General features: G+C 44.7%; 1 protein-coding gene across 4 annotated transcripts in view; it reads right to left on the minus strand.

The window, feature by feature from the left end:
* ARHGEF3 (Rho guanine nucleotide exchange factor 3) overlaps nt 1-17337 on the minus strand; it is a 249310-nt gene that overhangs the window by 55437 nt on the left and 176536 nt on the right. For 2 of the 4 annotated variants that reach the window (XM_040994680.1, XM_040994679.1), the window contains exon 1: nt 8072-8311. The exons of the other annotated variants lie outside the window; for them this stretch is intronic. In XM_040994680.1, coding sequence (XP_040850614.1) covers nt 8072-8167 — 96 coding nt within the window. In that variant the 5' untranslated portion in view covers nt 8168-8311. Of the gene's footprint in view, nt 1-8071; nt 8312-17337 lie in introns of those variants that run through there. 4 annotated transcript variants of the gene reach the window in all.

The following is a 17337-nucleotide window of genomic DNA, read 5'->3' on the forward strand; positions in this document are numbered from 1 at the left end:
TCTGGACAAGCCCGAGTCACTTGAAGATTATGAAATGTTAGCATGAAAGGAAGTAGCACACTTGAGGGGGCATCTGGCTCTAGCCTTGTGTCCAGGCCTACAGACCCTCAGTCAGGAGGCCTGGCTCCATCTCTGTCTACCCTTCCTTCTTGCTTCCTTCTGCTTTCCATGGCTTCTTCCTCCACGAACATTCCAGACCACCAAACGTAATAATCTATGGCAAGTGCTAAACATTCATGTTTATAGATTTTCTAAAAAGATTTATTTAATTTTTTAATTGAAAAGTCAGATATAAAGAGAGGAGGAGAGATAGAGAGGAAGATCTTTCATCCAATGATTTATTCCCCAAGTGACCACAATGGCCAGAGCTGGACCCATCCAAAGCCAGGAGCCAGGTGCTATCTCCGGGTCTCCCACGCTGGTGCAGTGTCCCAAGGCTTTGGGCCAACCTCTACTGCACTCTCAGGCCACAGGCAGGGAGCTGGATGGGAAGGGGGGCTGCTGAGATTAGAACCAGTGCCTATATGGGATCCCAGCACGTTCAAGGCAAGGACTTCTTAACCACTAGACTACCATGCTGGGCCCCTCATGTTTATGTATTTCTTCACAGGCCCTGCCATGTGCCCCAGTTTTATTTAATCTGGTCAGGTTGTCAGTTTCTAGTGTTATATATGGAATGAGGAACCTCAGGAAATGGTATCTTTCTCCTTACTCTTTGTCACTCTTAGGCACAGATTAATTAATGAATAAACATTATTTAAAAGGCAGAGAATACACACACACACAGAGAAAGAGAGAGAGATTGATCTTCCACTGGCTTATTCACTTCCAAATACCTACAACAGCCAAATTTGAGTCAAGCTAAAGCCAGCACTTTGGAACTCAAACATTTAGAGATAATAGATGCAGGTCTCCCAAGCAGCATCTTAACTATTGTGCCAAATGCCTGTCATTGGCTAACTTTAATGGGTCTCACTTTGGACATTCCCCCAAATAGACAGCGTCGCTTCCAGCTGGCATTAAGTCAACATTGTGATATTCCAACAGGTCAGTTTTGGCCCTGCCTCCTAATCTCTCTGAATCAATGTTTCCTCAGTTGACAAACAAAGAGGACAGTTTGTCTTGCCCAGGTCCCCCAGCTGGTGCAAGGCACGAAGGAGGCAATGCATGTAAAAATAACTGACTACAACATCCCTTCACCCACTCCTTTATATCACATATACATATGGACAGCTCTAAATTGATTACTTGGTACACAAAATTACATTCAGCTTTCCCCCCGCTTTGTTTTCCAAAAACCTAGAATGCTGAATCCTAAGATTTGAAACATGTATTTTTGTCTTTGAACATGCCTAAAGTATGCTACAGTGTGACATCTGCAGAATTTTATCACATCTATCAAACAGCTGCAATGTCAACTAAGGATAAAATAGTACCTTATGACTGCTGGCCTTTTTTCATTTCTATAATTCCTATTAAAGTGAAAATTTAAAATGGTCTTTATTTTCACATTTCTTGTATGTGAACTGCTTATCAGTGTAGTTTGTCCATCTGTAAATGGATGTCTTGGGTGTTCTTTTGCATCTGTATGGAATATTTATAAAATAAAGAATCTTTAGTTATCATCTTAATTTCAAAAATCTTTTCAATGTGTCGATCTACTTCTATAAGAGAGCCTATGAAACCCATGAAACAAGAAAAATCTTGTTTTCTGATACGGCATCATACAGTGTCTGGGTTGATTAATACTCAAGATTTTCAGGCACACTGAAGAAGTCAGCCAAGATGGGAAACAGACAGATACGTCACATTTGGAAAGTCTCGTCAGCACCTGGAAGAATAAGAACGGGTGTGGGGAGGGAGCACACGCACACGTGGGTCGGGAGAGAGATGTTTTCAGACAGTAGGAAATAACACACAGCTCCATAAAGCACTGTGACAATTCAGAGAGAATTTGCTCATTATCCACCCTGAGCAAAAACACAATAGGACAACCTGAAGGGCTCTAACGGTAAGAATTGGGCTACAAGTTCTCCACAGGCCTTTCCCACTCAGAGGTTCTCTTATGCCATGACCCTATGTCATTTCCTGGAGGTTGGTTTTGTTTGTTTGTTTCATGAATCCCCGGAAAAAGAATTAAAAAAAAAAAAAGGTTTGTTTTGTAACTCCCCTCCCTCTTCATCTTCAGTAGCCAGAAATAAAGAAATGAAAAGGTATAATGACTTTACTGTTAGGGTTTTTGGTTCAGCTCCAATGAACTGAAGTTTAGTAATAACTGGGGCTGCTTTCTTGGAAAAGGATGTCTTCAGCACAAGTGTTTCTAGACTTACTGAGAATCGCTCCTTTTCCAGCCAGGAGAGTCTCAGAAACCTTTTGTGATTCACTTGTGACACAGTCTTTTTTAAGCTAGTAGCTGCTGTCAATGTATGAAGAAACAAAGGACATTAGCAACCACCGGCTTTCACTCCTAACAACCCAGGATAAATGGCCATGCAAATCATGGCATGTTCCTCAATTCATACGTGATCTCCACCCATTACTGGTATTGACAAATTATGGAAGGCAACTGCACTCAGACACCTCACACGAAACACACACACAAACACACACCATTAACAACAATGATATTCACCCAGGCCTGTGCAACATTTGGATATGATCAGTGATTTATTTTCCTTCAGTAGTCATGAACACAGCATCACAGGTCTAGGATTTTAGAGGCCACCTTGGGGTGTCTTGAGGAAAAATGACACAATTTGCAAATATCCAGATGGTAGTTGGGCCTGGTTTACACGGTAGGCTGGTGGTTCATGTCAAGCGAAATGACTAATAGAGGAACTAACTGTCACCTCCACAGAGCTGAGCACGCAGAATTCTGCCAAAGATCAGCATCTTGGTTTTGACAAACACACAACGGAAATTACCTAAACCCTTCTGAACGGGGGCTTGTAACTCCCTCTCCAGTGGGCTGCTACCATCCAAAGAGGTGGGCTGTCACAAGCAGTGACTAAATGATGGGGAACCTGACCCAGACATTCAGGGGGGAAAAATGGGCCTTTGGTCATCAGGCACTTTGCTCGGGTAGGCGGGTTAATGCTGCATGTATTATGCGGTGAGAAGAACCGTGACTGAGTCACTCAGGAGCTGTGTGACATGGTTGGGAAAGTTTCAGGGGCAGAGTGGGTTGTGAGTCTCAGCTCCTCTGCCTAGAGTAGGTCAGCCATCCTGGGACCTGCACTGAGACTCAATGTTTCCTTCCCCAAAGGGGTCCATCATACCACCCTCACAGGACTGTTGTGACAACAGACTTTGTGTTAAAGCTGCCACCACACTGTGAATTATAAAGCTGCATTCAGAAACCAGGATGGTGTCCATGATGCTTCTTTTTTGTTTTGTAAGAGATTTATTTATTTTTATTGGAAAGTCAGATTTACAGAGAAAACAGAAAAAATCTTTCATCCACTGATTCATTCCCCAAGTGGCCACAACGGCTGGAGCTGACCCAATCTGAAGCCAGTAGCTTCTTCCAGGTCTCCCATGTAGGTGCAGGGTCCCAAGAATTTGGGCCGTCCTTAACTGCTCTCCCAGGCCACAAGCAGGGAGCTGGAAGGGAATTGAAGCAACTGGGATATGAACTGGCACCCATATGGGATCCCAGCATATGCAAAGCTAGGACTTTAGCTACTAGGCTACTGTGTTGGGCCCTGCGACATGATGCTTCTTAAAAATCAATTTTTGAGGTGACAGAAGACAGATACTAATGTTCATTGAGCACTTGCTAAGCATTTGTCGTCATGCTAACCAGTGCATGCACAGGAATCATTTTACCTTAAATGCTCATATGTGAAATTAACATATGTTCCTCTAATAAACCTGCTACTTAATCACATGTATCCTGGAGGCTCAACCAAGATCCCCAAGATGCTTTCCACCTGAACAAGCCGCAGCATGAGACCCCAGAGACCATAACTAAATCCTACCCAGAAATGGTGGTCTTTCCCTGCATAATCCCAAGTGGCTCCCAATCTAGCAAGATCTCCAAGGTCACATGATTCATCTCCAAATCTGAGGATTTTACCTGAGGATTTTTACCAGGATTTTAACTTGGCTCAAGTTAACTCCTTATGACTACTTCTGTTCAGCTGGTCATTATGCGCTGTCAGGTCAACACTGTGTGATACAGAATCCCAGAAACATATAAGTTACTGGAAACAGGAACCCGTGAGCTTTCCAATTGACATTCAGGAACCACAGGCTCAAGTGTATAGTTTTCAAATGCACAAGTGAACTGCTGGAGGCCCAAAGTGTGCCAGAAGTACAGAGTTCACTTTGCCCTTTAGATCTGAGGCTTACAAGGCACCTTATCAGTTACATAGAGTGCTCAGCATCGTATATTTAAAGGATCTATTTTAAAGCATTTTGCATGGCTGTTAACTTTTACATTCCCCACCCTTGCTTTCCACGGAGGTAAACACCCTTAGATCTTACAAGGGATGCTGGTATTAAATGCTGGACTAAATCCATCAGGAAATCTGGCATTGGATCTTGGCTCAAGCTGCTGATTTTTCTTTGTGGCTTTCAGCAAGTCACCTCCTTTCAGTGTCCTTATTCACAGAGTGAGGGAATAATGCATGCTTCATGTGAACCTTATGGCCCGACGAGGGTCTCAAGGGAGACGCTAGCCACAGCTGACTTAGAAGAGGAATAAAAGTCTGTCATTTCTAAGTGCGGGTGTTATTTCCAGGGCAGGCAAGGCTACTGGCCAAGCCAAAACCAGAACCTATGCTTTTGAGATCCAGGGATATAACTATTCTCAATGAGGGCATGTGGCCCAGGTGCTGCCAACTACCACGCAAATCAGGCACCAGCTACAAGTATCCAAAACCAACTCGGATCCTAACTCTGACCAATATGTAAGATGGCAAACCTTAAAAGCAAGAGGAATCTGTCCACCAGGGTATCAGATCTGTTCTCTTTATTTTTATTTATTTTGTTAAATTGTTTTATTATGATACATTTCCATAGGCTCTGGGATTTCCTGTCTTCCTCCCCAAATTCCCCCTTCCCTTACTCATTCCCCTCTAGTATTACAATGGGTCAGATACACTCTGTTTTATTCAGATACACTCTTAATAATAGCAGCAATGCCTTGGAATTTTTAAATAAAATGGACTTGGCACTCTCCAAAAGCTCTTCAAGAGGCTGCAGCATCCTTAGCCAGTGTGTTCACCCACCAGAGCCTTCTTTCTTTAAAAACAAGCCACACTATGGAAAGATGGTGAGTTTTTAAAATTTTATTTAATCTTGATGCTGTTTACATAGCTGAAAAGGATGTGTGTCCATGTGGACCACTGATTAGGGTGAAGATGTGATTTTTTTGGTTAAAACTTGCAATCAGGTAATTCATTAGCACTAACAGTTTTTCTTTCAGCGACTGCATCAGGTGTTTCGAACACCTAATATGTCTAGAATGGCCATGTCCTCCTGCCGTGGAAAGGGAGGTACCAAGGATGGCAAGCAGAGATAAATGCAAAAAGCTGCATGAGTTATCTGAAGAAATAAATGTAATGATGTTCATGTCATGCCACATGCCTTTTGTGAAAGGCTCCTTAGGCTTCATGACTAATGATCAAGGTGGAAAGGGTCTGACTGGTTACGGGTATTAAACATTTGCAATCCAGCTCTAACCCCTGTGTCATAAGAAATACCCGGTTAAGAAACAGTACTGTATCAACAGACAGGCAACACTTAGACATGCAATATCAAGACCCACAGCTTACGTGGAACATTTTCCAGTGCAAAATAGATCTTAAAAGATTTTGAACATATGTCATTTTTTGCTCTCCCTGAAAGCTTTTGGTGAAATTTAAAAAACTTACATCTTGAGTAGGAATTTTCTAATCTGCTTCCAAGAGGATTTTTTTATTCGAGCATATGGTATCAGATAAATGCACATGTATGATGTCCTGCTCCCCTAAGTCCCTTCCTAAGTGACTTTCCCTAGCATGTTTAGTGCAAGGACAGAACAAATCCCGGAACACACTTGCCAATATCACACTGTGCACACAGTCGCCAAAGCAAATGGGGAAGGAGCAGCCACTGTGTGTCTGAAGGGCACAGGTGCTATGCAGAATCCACCGCCTTTGAAGGCCAAAGAGCCCTATTTTCCTGGAAAAGCCTTCAGGTAGACCTGTTTTCTGTTTTTTTTATAACCATCTATTGCTCCTACAAAGAAACCGATCAATCTTAAAACAAACAAGCAAAAAAAAAAAAAAAAAACCCTAGTGTCAGACATTGACTTCCTACTCAATCTCTGGTTTATAAACAATTATATAATCATATTTTTCATGAGACAGACAAGTGAATGCTCTCTTCTCAAACACTTAAAAAAAACTGAGGACACCTACTGGTAGAAAATATATTTTAGTTAACTGCCTGTGGGGAAGGTAGGCCAGCGAAAGTTGGCTGGCTCCAATTTGTGCCAATAATAACACCAGAAACAACAACAAAAAGTATCCCCTTAAACTCATGAAAGCTGCTTTTTTCCCTGCCTATTTCCATTATCAGATCAATGAAGAAGCTAAGAGACACCCCTACCTCAAGATGTAAAAAGCACACTCCCCTGTGATTAAAATACTAAATAAATAAAAACCCAAACCTAAGTGATCCTACCTGGAAATACTGACCAACTATTTCCACCAAGTGTTCTTCTTCCATCCTTACTCTCACTCAAGGGATCCCCATAAAAGGCCAAAAAAAAAAAAAAAGAGTCATATTTACAAAGACCAGCTACTAGTAAAGAAAATGAAAGTTTAACATTTTATGGCAATTCGTCAAATTTGTGACTTACAGTCCCATCTATACACATTAAGAATGAAAAATATGAAGCAGTGAGTCTTACTGACGCATTTAGCTAAACTACTCAAAAGCATGGGACTGAGTAATAGCAAGAAGGATGGCTGGAGTCCAGAGATACTTTGATTCTTCCTTTTGTCTCACTTGTCTGCCTAAGTGGCTATATGCTTTTCTTTCTTCCACAAGAGATTTGAGGCAGCACCCATTTCACTGCTCCTGCATTCATCCAACGGAGAAGATCCCAATGAAAAGGGGGAATCCCACTGATTACCCCCTTTTCCAAGCCTGAACAACCTGAATATTAACAAGGTGTGGTCCTGGGAACATTGAAGAACCCAAAGGCCACTGGGGTCATCACAGCTTCAACGCAGTTGGGCACAAAATGCCTCTGGGAAGATTCTCCGCAGAGCACGGGACTCGGGGTGGGGCTACACAAGGCTGAGTACCACTGGGGGCGGGAACCCTGTCCGCCTGCAGCAGTAGAGGCAATGACGCTTTGATCAGCTCTCCTCCCAACACCCATCACTCAAGGAGCTGAGTGCAGGCAGATGAGCAGACCTGAGGGTGGCGAGGGGGCGACTGGGCCAGAGGCACACCTCCCTCCACTTGGATGTGTGCACGCTCCCACATACACACAGAATGGCAAAGCCTGGCGAAAGTGACCCTATTCCCTGAGACCTTGTCGCCCACCGTGGAGGGGAGCCTTTTTTGCCAGGACCGGAACACAAAACAGAGAGAAGCAGACTGACTCCAGCAGGGAGGACCCCCCAGGGCACCAGACAGGTCCCAGAAAACGACAGGTGTCTAGAGTCCCAAGGCCCCGAGACTTCCATTCATTTTCATGATCCTTTGGGGCACACACTCCAACCACTTGGTTAGCCCCAGACTCCCCGCTGAATGACCCCGCTGAATGTCATCGGAGGACAAGCAGAGGGGGCTGTGTCCTGGCTTTGCTGACAAGTCACTACCTCCGCGACTCAGTCTGAAAGGTGACATATCGGGGCGAGGGCAGTGTCCTCAAGCACCTCGCTCTGCTCCCCCAATCCTGGCAAGAGGGAACACAGGGCAGGGACACAGGAGGGGAGAGAGAAGGTACAGACACGCGGAGCCTGACGGTGGAAGCAGGAAGAGAGACCCTAGGAGGGTGCCCACAGGACCAGCGATGACAGACACAGCGACCCAAAGAAGCCCAGGTGCGTGAGGGGCGCGATCCTACCTCGGCGTCCTTGGCCGGACTGCTGGCGGGAGTCAGCTCCAGGCTGCAGTTTGCCCTCTTGACCGTGAGGTAGAAGGGGTAATCCTTGGCCACCATGGTGGCTGCCGGGCCTGCCCTTTGGGATGTCACCGCTGACCCCAAGCGATTACAAAACTCCCAAGCGAAAGGGGTCCCCAGGTTCACGGTGCCAGGTGGCGGCAGCAGCGACAGCCGAGACGCGCAGCCGGCTCCAAGCGCGAATGAACTGCGCTCTGCGCTCCTCCGCCGCTAGGGGAGGGGCCGTGGCCGGACACGCCCAGCGCGGGCAGCGGGAGGTGGGCGCCGAGTCGGCCACACCCCCGATCCCGGGAGCGCCCAGGTGCTCAGCTCAGGGTGCAGCGGGTGGGGACCCGCGTCTCCGGCCAGCCCCACGCACTGCTGCAGCAACCACGGCCCTCTAAGAGGAAGCGGGTAGCGGCCTGCTGTGGAAAAGCGTGTGCTTTTAAAGGCACACAAGGCAAGTAGGGAGTTTCCGTTCTTGCTTTATACTCTCAAGGCAGTCTCTTCAAACTTTGCCTTTTAAATAAAAATTGTCACTGGAGTAAAAGTAGTGCTAACGGCGAAAGACGCCTTTTAAGGGGTACAAGTCCCTGAATTCCAACAGCCATTTCCACTATTTAGGAAGGCAGCAGAACAACACAGCGGAACAAGTGTGTAAACACTAGTTCTACGCATCAATAGGCAGGGTGTAAATAAACTTTGTTGCCAGGCAGGCAGAAGGGAGACCTGCCTGGGGGTGTGGCCTGGAGAGATCTTCCTTGTGCTCAGCTGAGTTTAAAAATAATTGCAGAGTAAGCACAGTAAATGCCATTTGTGTTCAAAGCACATCTACAAAAGAATACCTGTTTGTAGGTAACTAATACTGAAAGCTGTCGTCAAGAATCCACAGCAAATTTTTTTATCAGTTTCTTTGTGCTGAAGAGAGACACCTGGGGTTATAGGTAGAAGGACAAAGAGAATCCTAAATGTGGTGTGAACAATTTAAGCTTTTTTCCCCCAGCAAATATATATATATATATATATATAATATATAATATACCTATACATTTAAAAAAAAAGATTTATTTAGTCGAAAGGCAATTACAGGGAGAGGAAATCTTCCATCCACTGGTTCACTCCCAAATGGCCGCACTGGCTGGGGCTGGGCCAAGCCAAAGGCAGGAGTCTGGAACTCCATCCAGTTCTTCCGTATGGGTGCAGTTGGCAAGGAGCTGGAGATGAGGAAGAACAACCTGGTCTGGAGCAGGAACCCTTACGGGATGCTGGCATTGCAGGTGGTAGCTTTACCCGGATTTTTTAATATTAAAATTATCACGTCTTCAAAAGACATTTTGTAGGCTGAATTATCTTTTGCTTTATGTCTTGGGTGTGAGGAATGGAGGTATCTGGTCCCCATTCTGGTGGTCTCTGCTTTGAGCTGAGCTCAGAACCCAGCACTGCCTACTTGCCGGGCAGTGCACCTCATAGTACACACATAGCTCCGTAGTCCCAGGTATCAAGCCCACACCCTGGCACTAAATCCACTCTTTTTTTTTTTTTTTTTGCCCTGCTAGTGTTGACAAACTGTTTTAGCAGGCAGAAAGTATCTGGCCTTGGTCTAGCTGGCCAGTTACTGCCCTCCATGTCAAGGGAGCTCCCAAATGAGTGAGTTCCAGCTGAAGACAACGCCTGAGTTTTCATCGCTAAAACACACATCCGGAAGCAATGGAAAGAAAGTGGCCAAAGAAGCGGTAGGGTGCCTCAGCAATACGGATCTGCCTACAGGGAGTCCTGAACACGTTACCCTTTTAGCTTGGGCTGATGGGCAATGTATACATGTGTATTACTTCCCTCTCCTCTAACCTTGGTGAGGGAGTAAGCAGAGAACTGTCTCCAAGAGCAGCCATCCCAAACAATCCCTACTTAGGTCTTTTTCTCTCCTTTTGGTAAATCTCCTTTCCAATAGAAATAAATAAATCTTAAAAATTAAAAAAGACTGACAAAGGAAGAGTGATTGTGAACGGCCCATAGCAACTCAAAGAATGCTGAAGAACAAAAACAAAAAACCTCTCTAAGTTCTAAAACGCATGTTAAAGTTCCCTTGGGTGGTCTGACTCTTCCAAGCTTCTCATAGCTCAAATGCCCCCACCCCCAGCACCCTGAATACAATCCTGGCATTTTAAAACATATGCTTTTGGTACAACCAAGCCTGCAAAGTAAAGGTGGCAATTTGGTGTACATGCAAAACATGGATGTCCTTGAGACATCTGAAGAATTTTCTAAAGTATTTTTGACTGTGCAATTTTCACCTTGCACCCAGACTTTAGAACTTTGCCCCCCTGTGATACACTTCTTCAATGGCAGATTTGGGATTCTGAAGTCGGTCTGGGGCCCTAACCAGGTGCATTCATGAACAAAGAATGCTAATCAACAGGCTAGTGGACAAGGAAGTTTCCCAGGCACACCCCAGGGGCTAAGTGTTATAGTGGAGGGAAGCAGGTCCAGCCCCACAGTGCTGACCAGGTCAGCACCCCAGGAGCCTGTTGCCTCTGGGGGGGCAGGGGTGGGTGGAGAGTGTGGGTGGAGAGCGTGTGTGTGTGTGTGTGTGTGTGTGTGTGTGTGTGTGTGTGTGTGTTTACAGGAACAACACTACTCTAACAGGCAGCTTCCCTCCAAGCAAGGGCACAAAGTGCCTTTCAGAACTTGCCTTCGGCACAACCAGTTATAATCCTATAAAACGCTTCACAGCCAGGCAGTGTTGCTCCCAAGCCAGAAGCCTGGAGACTGGAATAAAGGAGGCTGTTCTGCATTTCCAGGAACGGTGCCAAGTCCAGGGCTGCAGTCTTGCCTGTGCGAGTGGGGGTCGTCTAAGCTGCGGGTGGAGTGCTGGACCTCCTATGTAAGCCCTCCACTGGCAGTTTTCCTCTCAGACTAGCACACAACCAGGCATGGCTAGGAGACCATCGACTGACTCCTCAAATCCCTGTGCTGTATCTGTGTGTACAGAACAAGTGCTGTGTGAAGCTAAACTTTCAGAAACTGATGAGGCTGTGACAATCTTCCCAATCGGCAGGACAGTGCCTGGCCTTGTTGGCACTATGTGTACGTCACATCTAGGTCAATACTTGTCATTTTTCTCTTAAAGCCTTGTTCACTCATTCACTGGATCTGTACTGTGTGCCTCTGGCAGGTCAGGTGTTCCATAGCTACACTTCTCTGGCCATTCCTGAGCCTCTGTGTCAGACAGATGTTTCCCAAGTACCTACTCCAGAAATATGGCTGATTTTAAATTGTGGTCTTTCACTGTGACCTCAGTAGCAAGATGTGCAATGGTGGAAAACACTTAAGGGGCTCTAGCCGATCCCTCAAAGCTGCATACCTCTTTCTGCTTCCCTGGCATCGGGGGCCATCTCGACTACCTGCTAATAGGCAGTGATTAGGTACATAAGTGTTGGGCACGTGTGTGTTCTAATACCTCTCTCTTTGAGTGACATTCCTAGTTAATGGCCAAGATCTCTCTCTTCTCTTTGAAACTTCAGTTTTGATGGGAAGGGAGTGGAAAGCCTGAAGTTTTGGCAGTAAATTCTGAGAGATCAAGGTTATGATTTGCTGTTAGGTTAAAAAAAATAAAGCAGAGTAACAGATTCCACGCCACAAATGAAGCACTGATCATATCTAAAAACCACACCTCTACCATTATCTCCCCCTGCCTGGCGACATGGCCGCTGGTTCCAGACTGGATTTATAAAAATATAACCCTGGATATTGTGAATCTGGAAGACTTAATTCTTTAAGATCTCATTTTCTGAAACAGGCCTGAAAACCCAGCTAAGAGATAGCCTTTTTTTTTTTTTCTGGATTGAGCTGGTTCTCTGTTTTATGAATTCAAATGTAAGAAAAAAAAGCTCTGTAATAAAAATATATTTTTAAAAATGAGGAAATGCCTTTCACTGATATACCACACAGAGGTACATTCTCAAGCAATGTTTCTCAGCTGGAGGTGATCCTTCCCACAGGGGATATTGGAAATGTCAGGGGACATTTTTCACTGCCGCTGGAAAGGTTCAGGGTCTCAGTGGCATCTCATGAGTAGAGGCCAGGAATAGTGACACCACTCTTAGTGCACAGAACAACGCTTCAAAACAAATTCACTGGTCCAAAATGTCCGAAGTATGCCACTGTTGAGAAGCCCTGTACTGAAAAGACAGTAAAATGGAACAGTCGAGAGACGCTCTTGGGTTTGACTTCAAAGTATTTTCACTTGAGATCATGACCATTGATTAGTGTCACATGTCAGCTTGGGCTTGGTGGAAGAAAGGAAAACACCTTATGGTCAGAAAGTCCCAGGACATTGCCATGCCCTGATTCTCCCTCATGCCCAAGCCTGGCCCTTCAGGGAGTCACAGATGCCACAAAACACTGAAAGGACAAGAGAACAAACTGGAATATGTCAGCAAGGGATGGCATGGAGCTGAGGCCAAAAAATGGGCTTAGACTGCACCAGATAAGAAATCGGTGAAAAACCAATCTATCAATGAAACAGAAGCAGAAACCAGGGGAGGGGAAAGAAAGCTTCCAAAAATTTTTTTTCTTGAGACAATCTTTGTCATCATATTCAGTTGTTGGGGGAGTAGAAATGCAAACCTAGGGATTAAACATAAGCCCCAGAAGGTTTAGTTTACCGTCTTCTTGATAAATGAGTATGGTATTTCTGGCACTACGGCATGTGGGATCAAAACCTTGTCTCTCTCAAGATTTTGCAATAAGGATCCTGACCTTGTTCCTGCTGAACTTATGCCTATCCAGTTGGCTTGCACACAGAATCCAATCAGCTGCTGGATGTTTTCTGGATACTCTGAGGGACCTCTGAACTTTATAGACACTCTGCATTTGTTTGAGAACATATTTGGGGGCCAACGTATTCATTCCCTTAGGACTACAGCAAATCTATGTGTTTATATGGGTTTGTTCCTAACCATTCTGTGGAGAAATTAGAACCTGAAATGTGTAAAATGCAGCTTTGCATCCAGGAGATGTCTTTCCTTCCTCTGAGTATCAACCAGGTAGTCACAAGTACTCTATTTCATCAAGTTTAAGATGCTACTCACTAGGGCTGGCACAGTGGCTCTATAGGCTGATTTTCTTGTTGCTAGTGCTAGCTGCTTCACTTGTGATCCAGCTCCTTGCTTACAACTCGCATGATCTGGGAAAGCAGTGGAAGTTGGCCCAATTCCTTGAGCTTCTGCACCCACGTGGGAGACCTGGAGGAAGTTTCTAACCCTTGGCTTCAGATGGGCTAGCTGGCTTCAGCCTGACTCATCCTTGGCTCTTATGAGCATTTGGGATGTGAACCAACAAATGGAAGATCTCTGTCTCTCTGCATTTCAAATAAAATGAAAAAAAAAAGTTTAATAAGTGAAAATATTGCCAGTTCAAGTATAGCACATGACTAATTACAAGATAAGCTGCAATTTCAGAGAAGTTAGGATGTTAGGGAAAAGATGTATAACAATGAAATGCAGCAGTATTCACATTACTGGGCCTGAATTAAAAAAAAAAATTACAGGTTAATAGCAAGAGCACTTTTGGAAAGTTATGGACAACATCTCCAGGGACAGAACTACTGATGAGGGCTTATCAAAACCACATCACAAGCACCCCCCCCATGCAATTAAGTTGGAATCTTTCTCACAGTCGATCTAAGAAATTCATATTTTAATAAACATTTTCAATGAGTATTGTTTAAGTAGTGTTGTGAATTAGAAGTATCAACATCTACAGAGGCAGTCAGTTTAGCTGCCACCTGTGACACTGGCATCCCCTTATGAGCACCAGTTGAGTCCTGGCTGCTCCACTTCTGATCAGGTCCCTGCTAATGCACATGGGAAAGCAGAGAAAGATGCCCAAGTATTTGGCCTCTAACACCCATGTGGGAGACCCAGATGGAAGCCCAGGTTCCTAGCTGAGGCTTAGCCTACCCCTAGCTGTTGTGGTCATCTAGGGAGTAAACCAGCAGATGAAAGATTTCTCCCTTTTTCCTATCTTTCTATTTATCTCTCCTCTCCTACAACTATGCTTTCAAATAAATACAATTTAAAAAAAATATTAGCAGCCCCAATAATGAAACTATGCCTGCACCCCTTTTTCTAATTAGATATGTTCTGACCACAGATCTTCAGCAGAGGTGTCCAAGTGTCATGAACACGATGGATGTAGCATTGAAATGCAGAATGCACACAGCCAGCTCCTGTTTACCTAAATGCACACGCACCAGTGTGCACCAAGCAACTACTGTGTGCCAGAGAGCACGCTAAATATATCTGGATGCATCAGAGAATCAAGTGGAAATACGCAAGTCCACACTCTAAGTAGGCTACCAACTACCAAGCCACCCACTAGGAGACAGATTCTGGCTCTTAAGGCTTGATTTATGATCTGCTACCCAAAGTTCTAATTAAAAACACTCTTATCTTCATGGCCAGAGGGTCTGAGCGCATTTAAAGCTTTTAAAAAATTAGCTGTAGAGCAAAGAACAGGAGGAAGGCAGGTGGCTTGAGATGTTTACCCGAACACAGACCTCGGGCTGGGGTGGAGAAGTGTGTGTGGGGGTGAGCAGCAGGGAGAGGGTGCATGTGTAAAAGAACTTAATTATAGAGCAAGTTCCACCAGCAGAAACAGGCTTGGGGACTTCTGGCAAATATGTGTTTCATCTGGTGGGAGCAGAAGTTGACTGGTGTTTGAGTTAGTGAGTGAGCAGCCTAATAGTTGGAAAGATTCATGTGATGTGGGCATCAGATGCAGTTCACAGAGGGGCTGCACTAGGTGCTTTCAGTGGCTGCTAAGCTAAAGGAGCTTCTGCTGCACTGGTAAGACTTCTGTTGTTTCACATTTCCCATCTAAAACCAACCTCAGCAAACACTTATCATGTGCCCATAATTCTGCCCAAACCTGAGCCTGATAAGTGAAAGGTTCAACAGAAGCACTTGCCAGCAGCTTGCTTCCCAACTTTTCCCATCTCATCACCATCTGTTTCTCCAATTCTGGCACAACAAGAACAACCTTCTGATAGTTTGCCTGGCTAATTCTGGTCATCCAGGGTCATCTGTGACACTCCTCTCCCAGGCTAGAGTAACTCTTGCTTTGTACTTCCATTGCACAGAAAACCTCTCTCCCGCCCCCGCCCTAATACTCATCTGTTTATACTGATTGATTAATGAGTGTCCACATCTCATTGTAAGTTACAAGGGGACAATGACTGCATCCATCTTGCTGCTCATCGTAGCTCCATTCAGATCCTTCAGATGATAGAGTTTTATTTGTGCAAATGCAAATTAAATTGATTTGGGGCACATCAGAGACAAATCCAGGGGGAAATTTTGCAAGAAGAAGCCATGTGTATTTATAGATTTTGAGACGGAACCAAGAAGTCTTATGCTGAAGATCACATGAACTGGTGTACAGGGGTCCTTGATGCTTAACCTCTTAAAGACCCAAAAATTTGCAGAAACTACTTTGAGAGGTGGCTCCAACCAGGTAAGGATATAGGAGTCTTCCTAGAGACTTTGAGAAGTGGCTCCAACCAGTAAGGATGCAGGAGTCTTCCTAGAGGTTGTGAGAGTCTGCAGTTCTCTCCAGCTTTTTGCACACACCCAGCAATTCATTTTAATTCCTTACTCAAGGTGGACATGCCAGAAAGACTGAAGCTGGTTGTGAAAGGGCACCCACCAGCCACTTAATTTCAAAGGTACCTGCAATGTGCGCACCTGCCAATTTTCCCCCCAAGAAGTACCTATTTTTCCCTACTGCATATTTTTTTTTATTCCAGGTTAAAATATGCAAAACAATTTAATTCTTTCCAACTTGCCATGTTTAGATCTACTATTAATATTGATGACTGAACTCTGTTCTCTTTGTGGTTCAAAGATTTATTTATCTAAAAGGCAGAGTGTTGGGGGTGGGGTAGGGGTACAAAACAGAAAAGGACATGTTCCAGCCACTGGTTCATTCCCTAAATGGGTATAACGGCCATTACTGGGCCATGCCAAATCCAGGAGCCTGACACTCCATTCAGGTCCATTCATGTTAGAGGCAAGAGTCTAAACACTTGGACCATCCTCCATTGTTTTGCCAGGTGTATAGCATCTGGCTTTCAAACCAGAGCTCACATGGGATGCCAGCATCCCAAAGGCAACTTAACCTGCTATACCACAATGCTAGTCCTGAAATTTGGCTCCTGTGAGATGGTCCTTGAGGGGTCTACTTTTAAGGGGCAAGCAAGATTTTTCCTGTTGTTTCTGCAAAATAATAATAATAATAATAAATATGCTAACCTCAAATTCTGAGTTTACTGTAAAATTACGGACTCAACAATTTTACATGCAAAGTGAGCAGAAGGAAGTTTCTCCACCCAAGGAGGGTCACGTTCTCCCCGAAGAACATGCTTGAGAGCTCATTCTGCTTTAGAGACAGTACACGGTGAACAAGATTCATCTGTCAGTGAGTGGGAGGAAGGCAGGCAAGAAGGTAAGAGAGAACGAAATTGTAAAGCTAACATCACGTGGTTTCCTCCTTGAACTTTAATAACCCAGTGCTGCCTGCAGGCCTAGAAAAGCCAAATGCAGTTGTAGGTACGAGATTGCTCTGGTGCCAGGAAAATGCAGTAAGACATAGCTTTTACAAGGTAGGCAATGAATAAATGCCCTGCAGGAACAAAACAGGCTTTTAACATCTCAAGTGTTGGCAGGCAGTTGCTTAAACACTGGCTCAGTGCATCCCAAATGCACAATGGACAGGGTCACTTTTCCGAAGATGAATTCATCTTCCAGGGCAAACAATAGTTGGGCAGGCTGAGTTTTTATGATCCAGGAGAGGAGGGGAATTTGATCTGTATTTTCTTTGCCATAACACATCCCACTTTAATGTGCATTAGAGGTTTTCCACATGCTAGGCACATTATCTAGGATGTTTGCAAGGGGACCACATTCAGCACACTGCCTGGTTTCTGTCCTGGGGCACCATCCAAAAGATCTGAAACAACTCTTCATTCATATTCTGCTGGTATGAAATGTTATTGGGGGTGTCCGGTTACATTTCACCCCCCAAAAGTGATAAAGGAAGTACCTGTCACCAAACTTGAAAAAAATATATGAAAATGGTGCTGGTAGAGCTTAACAACCAAAGGGGTCAGCATTTTGCTTCAGCTTCCTGTTCCACAAGCTTTCTACACACACAACACAGCTATTATATCA

This window comes from Ochotona curzoniae, unplaced genomic scaffold (genome assembly GCF_017591425.1).
Source record: "Ochotona curzoniae isolate NIBS_2020 unplaced genomic scaffold, NIBS_Ocur_1.0 contig_908, whole genome shotgun sequence".
In the NCBI taxonomy this organism is placed as follows: domain Eukaryota; kingdom Metazoa; phylum Chordata; class Mammalia; order Lagomorpha; family Ochotonidae; genus Ochotona; species Ochotona curzoniae.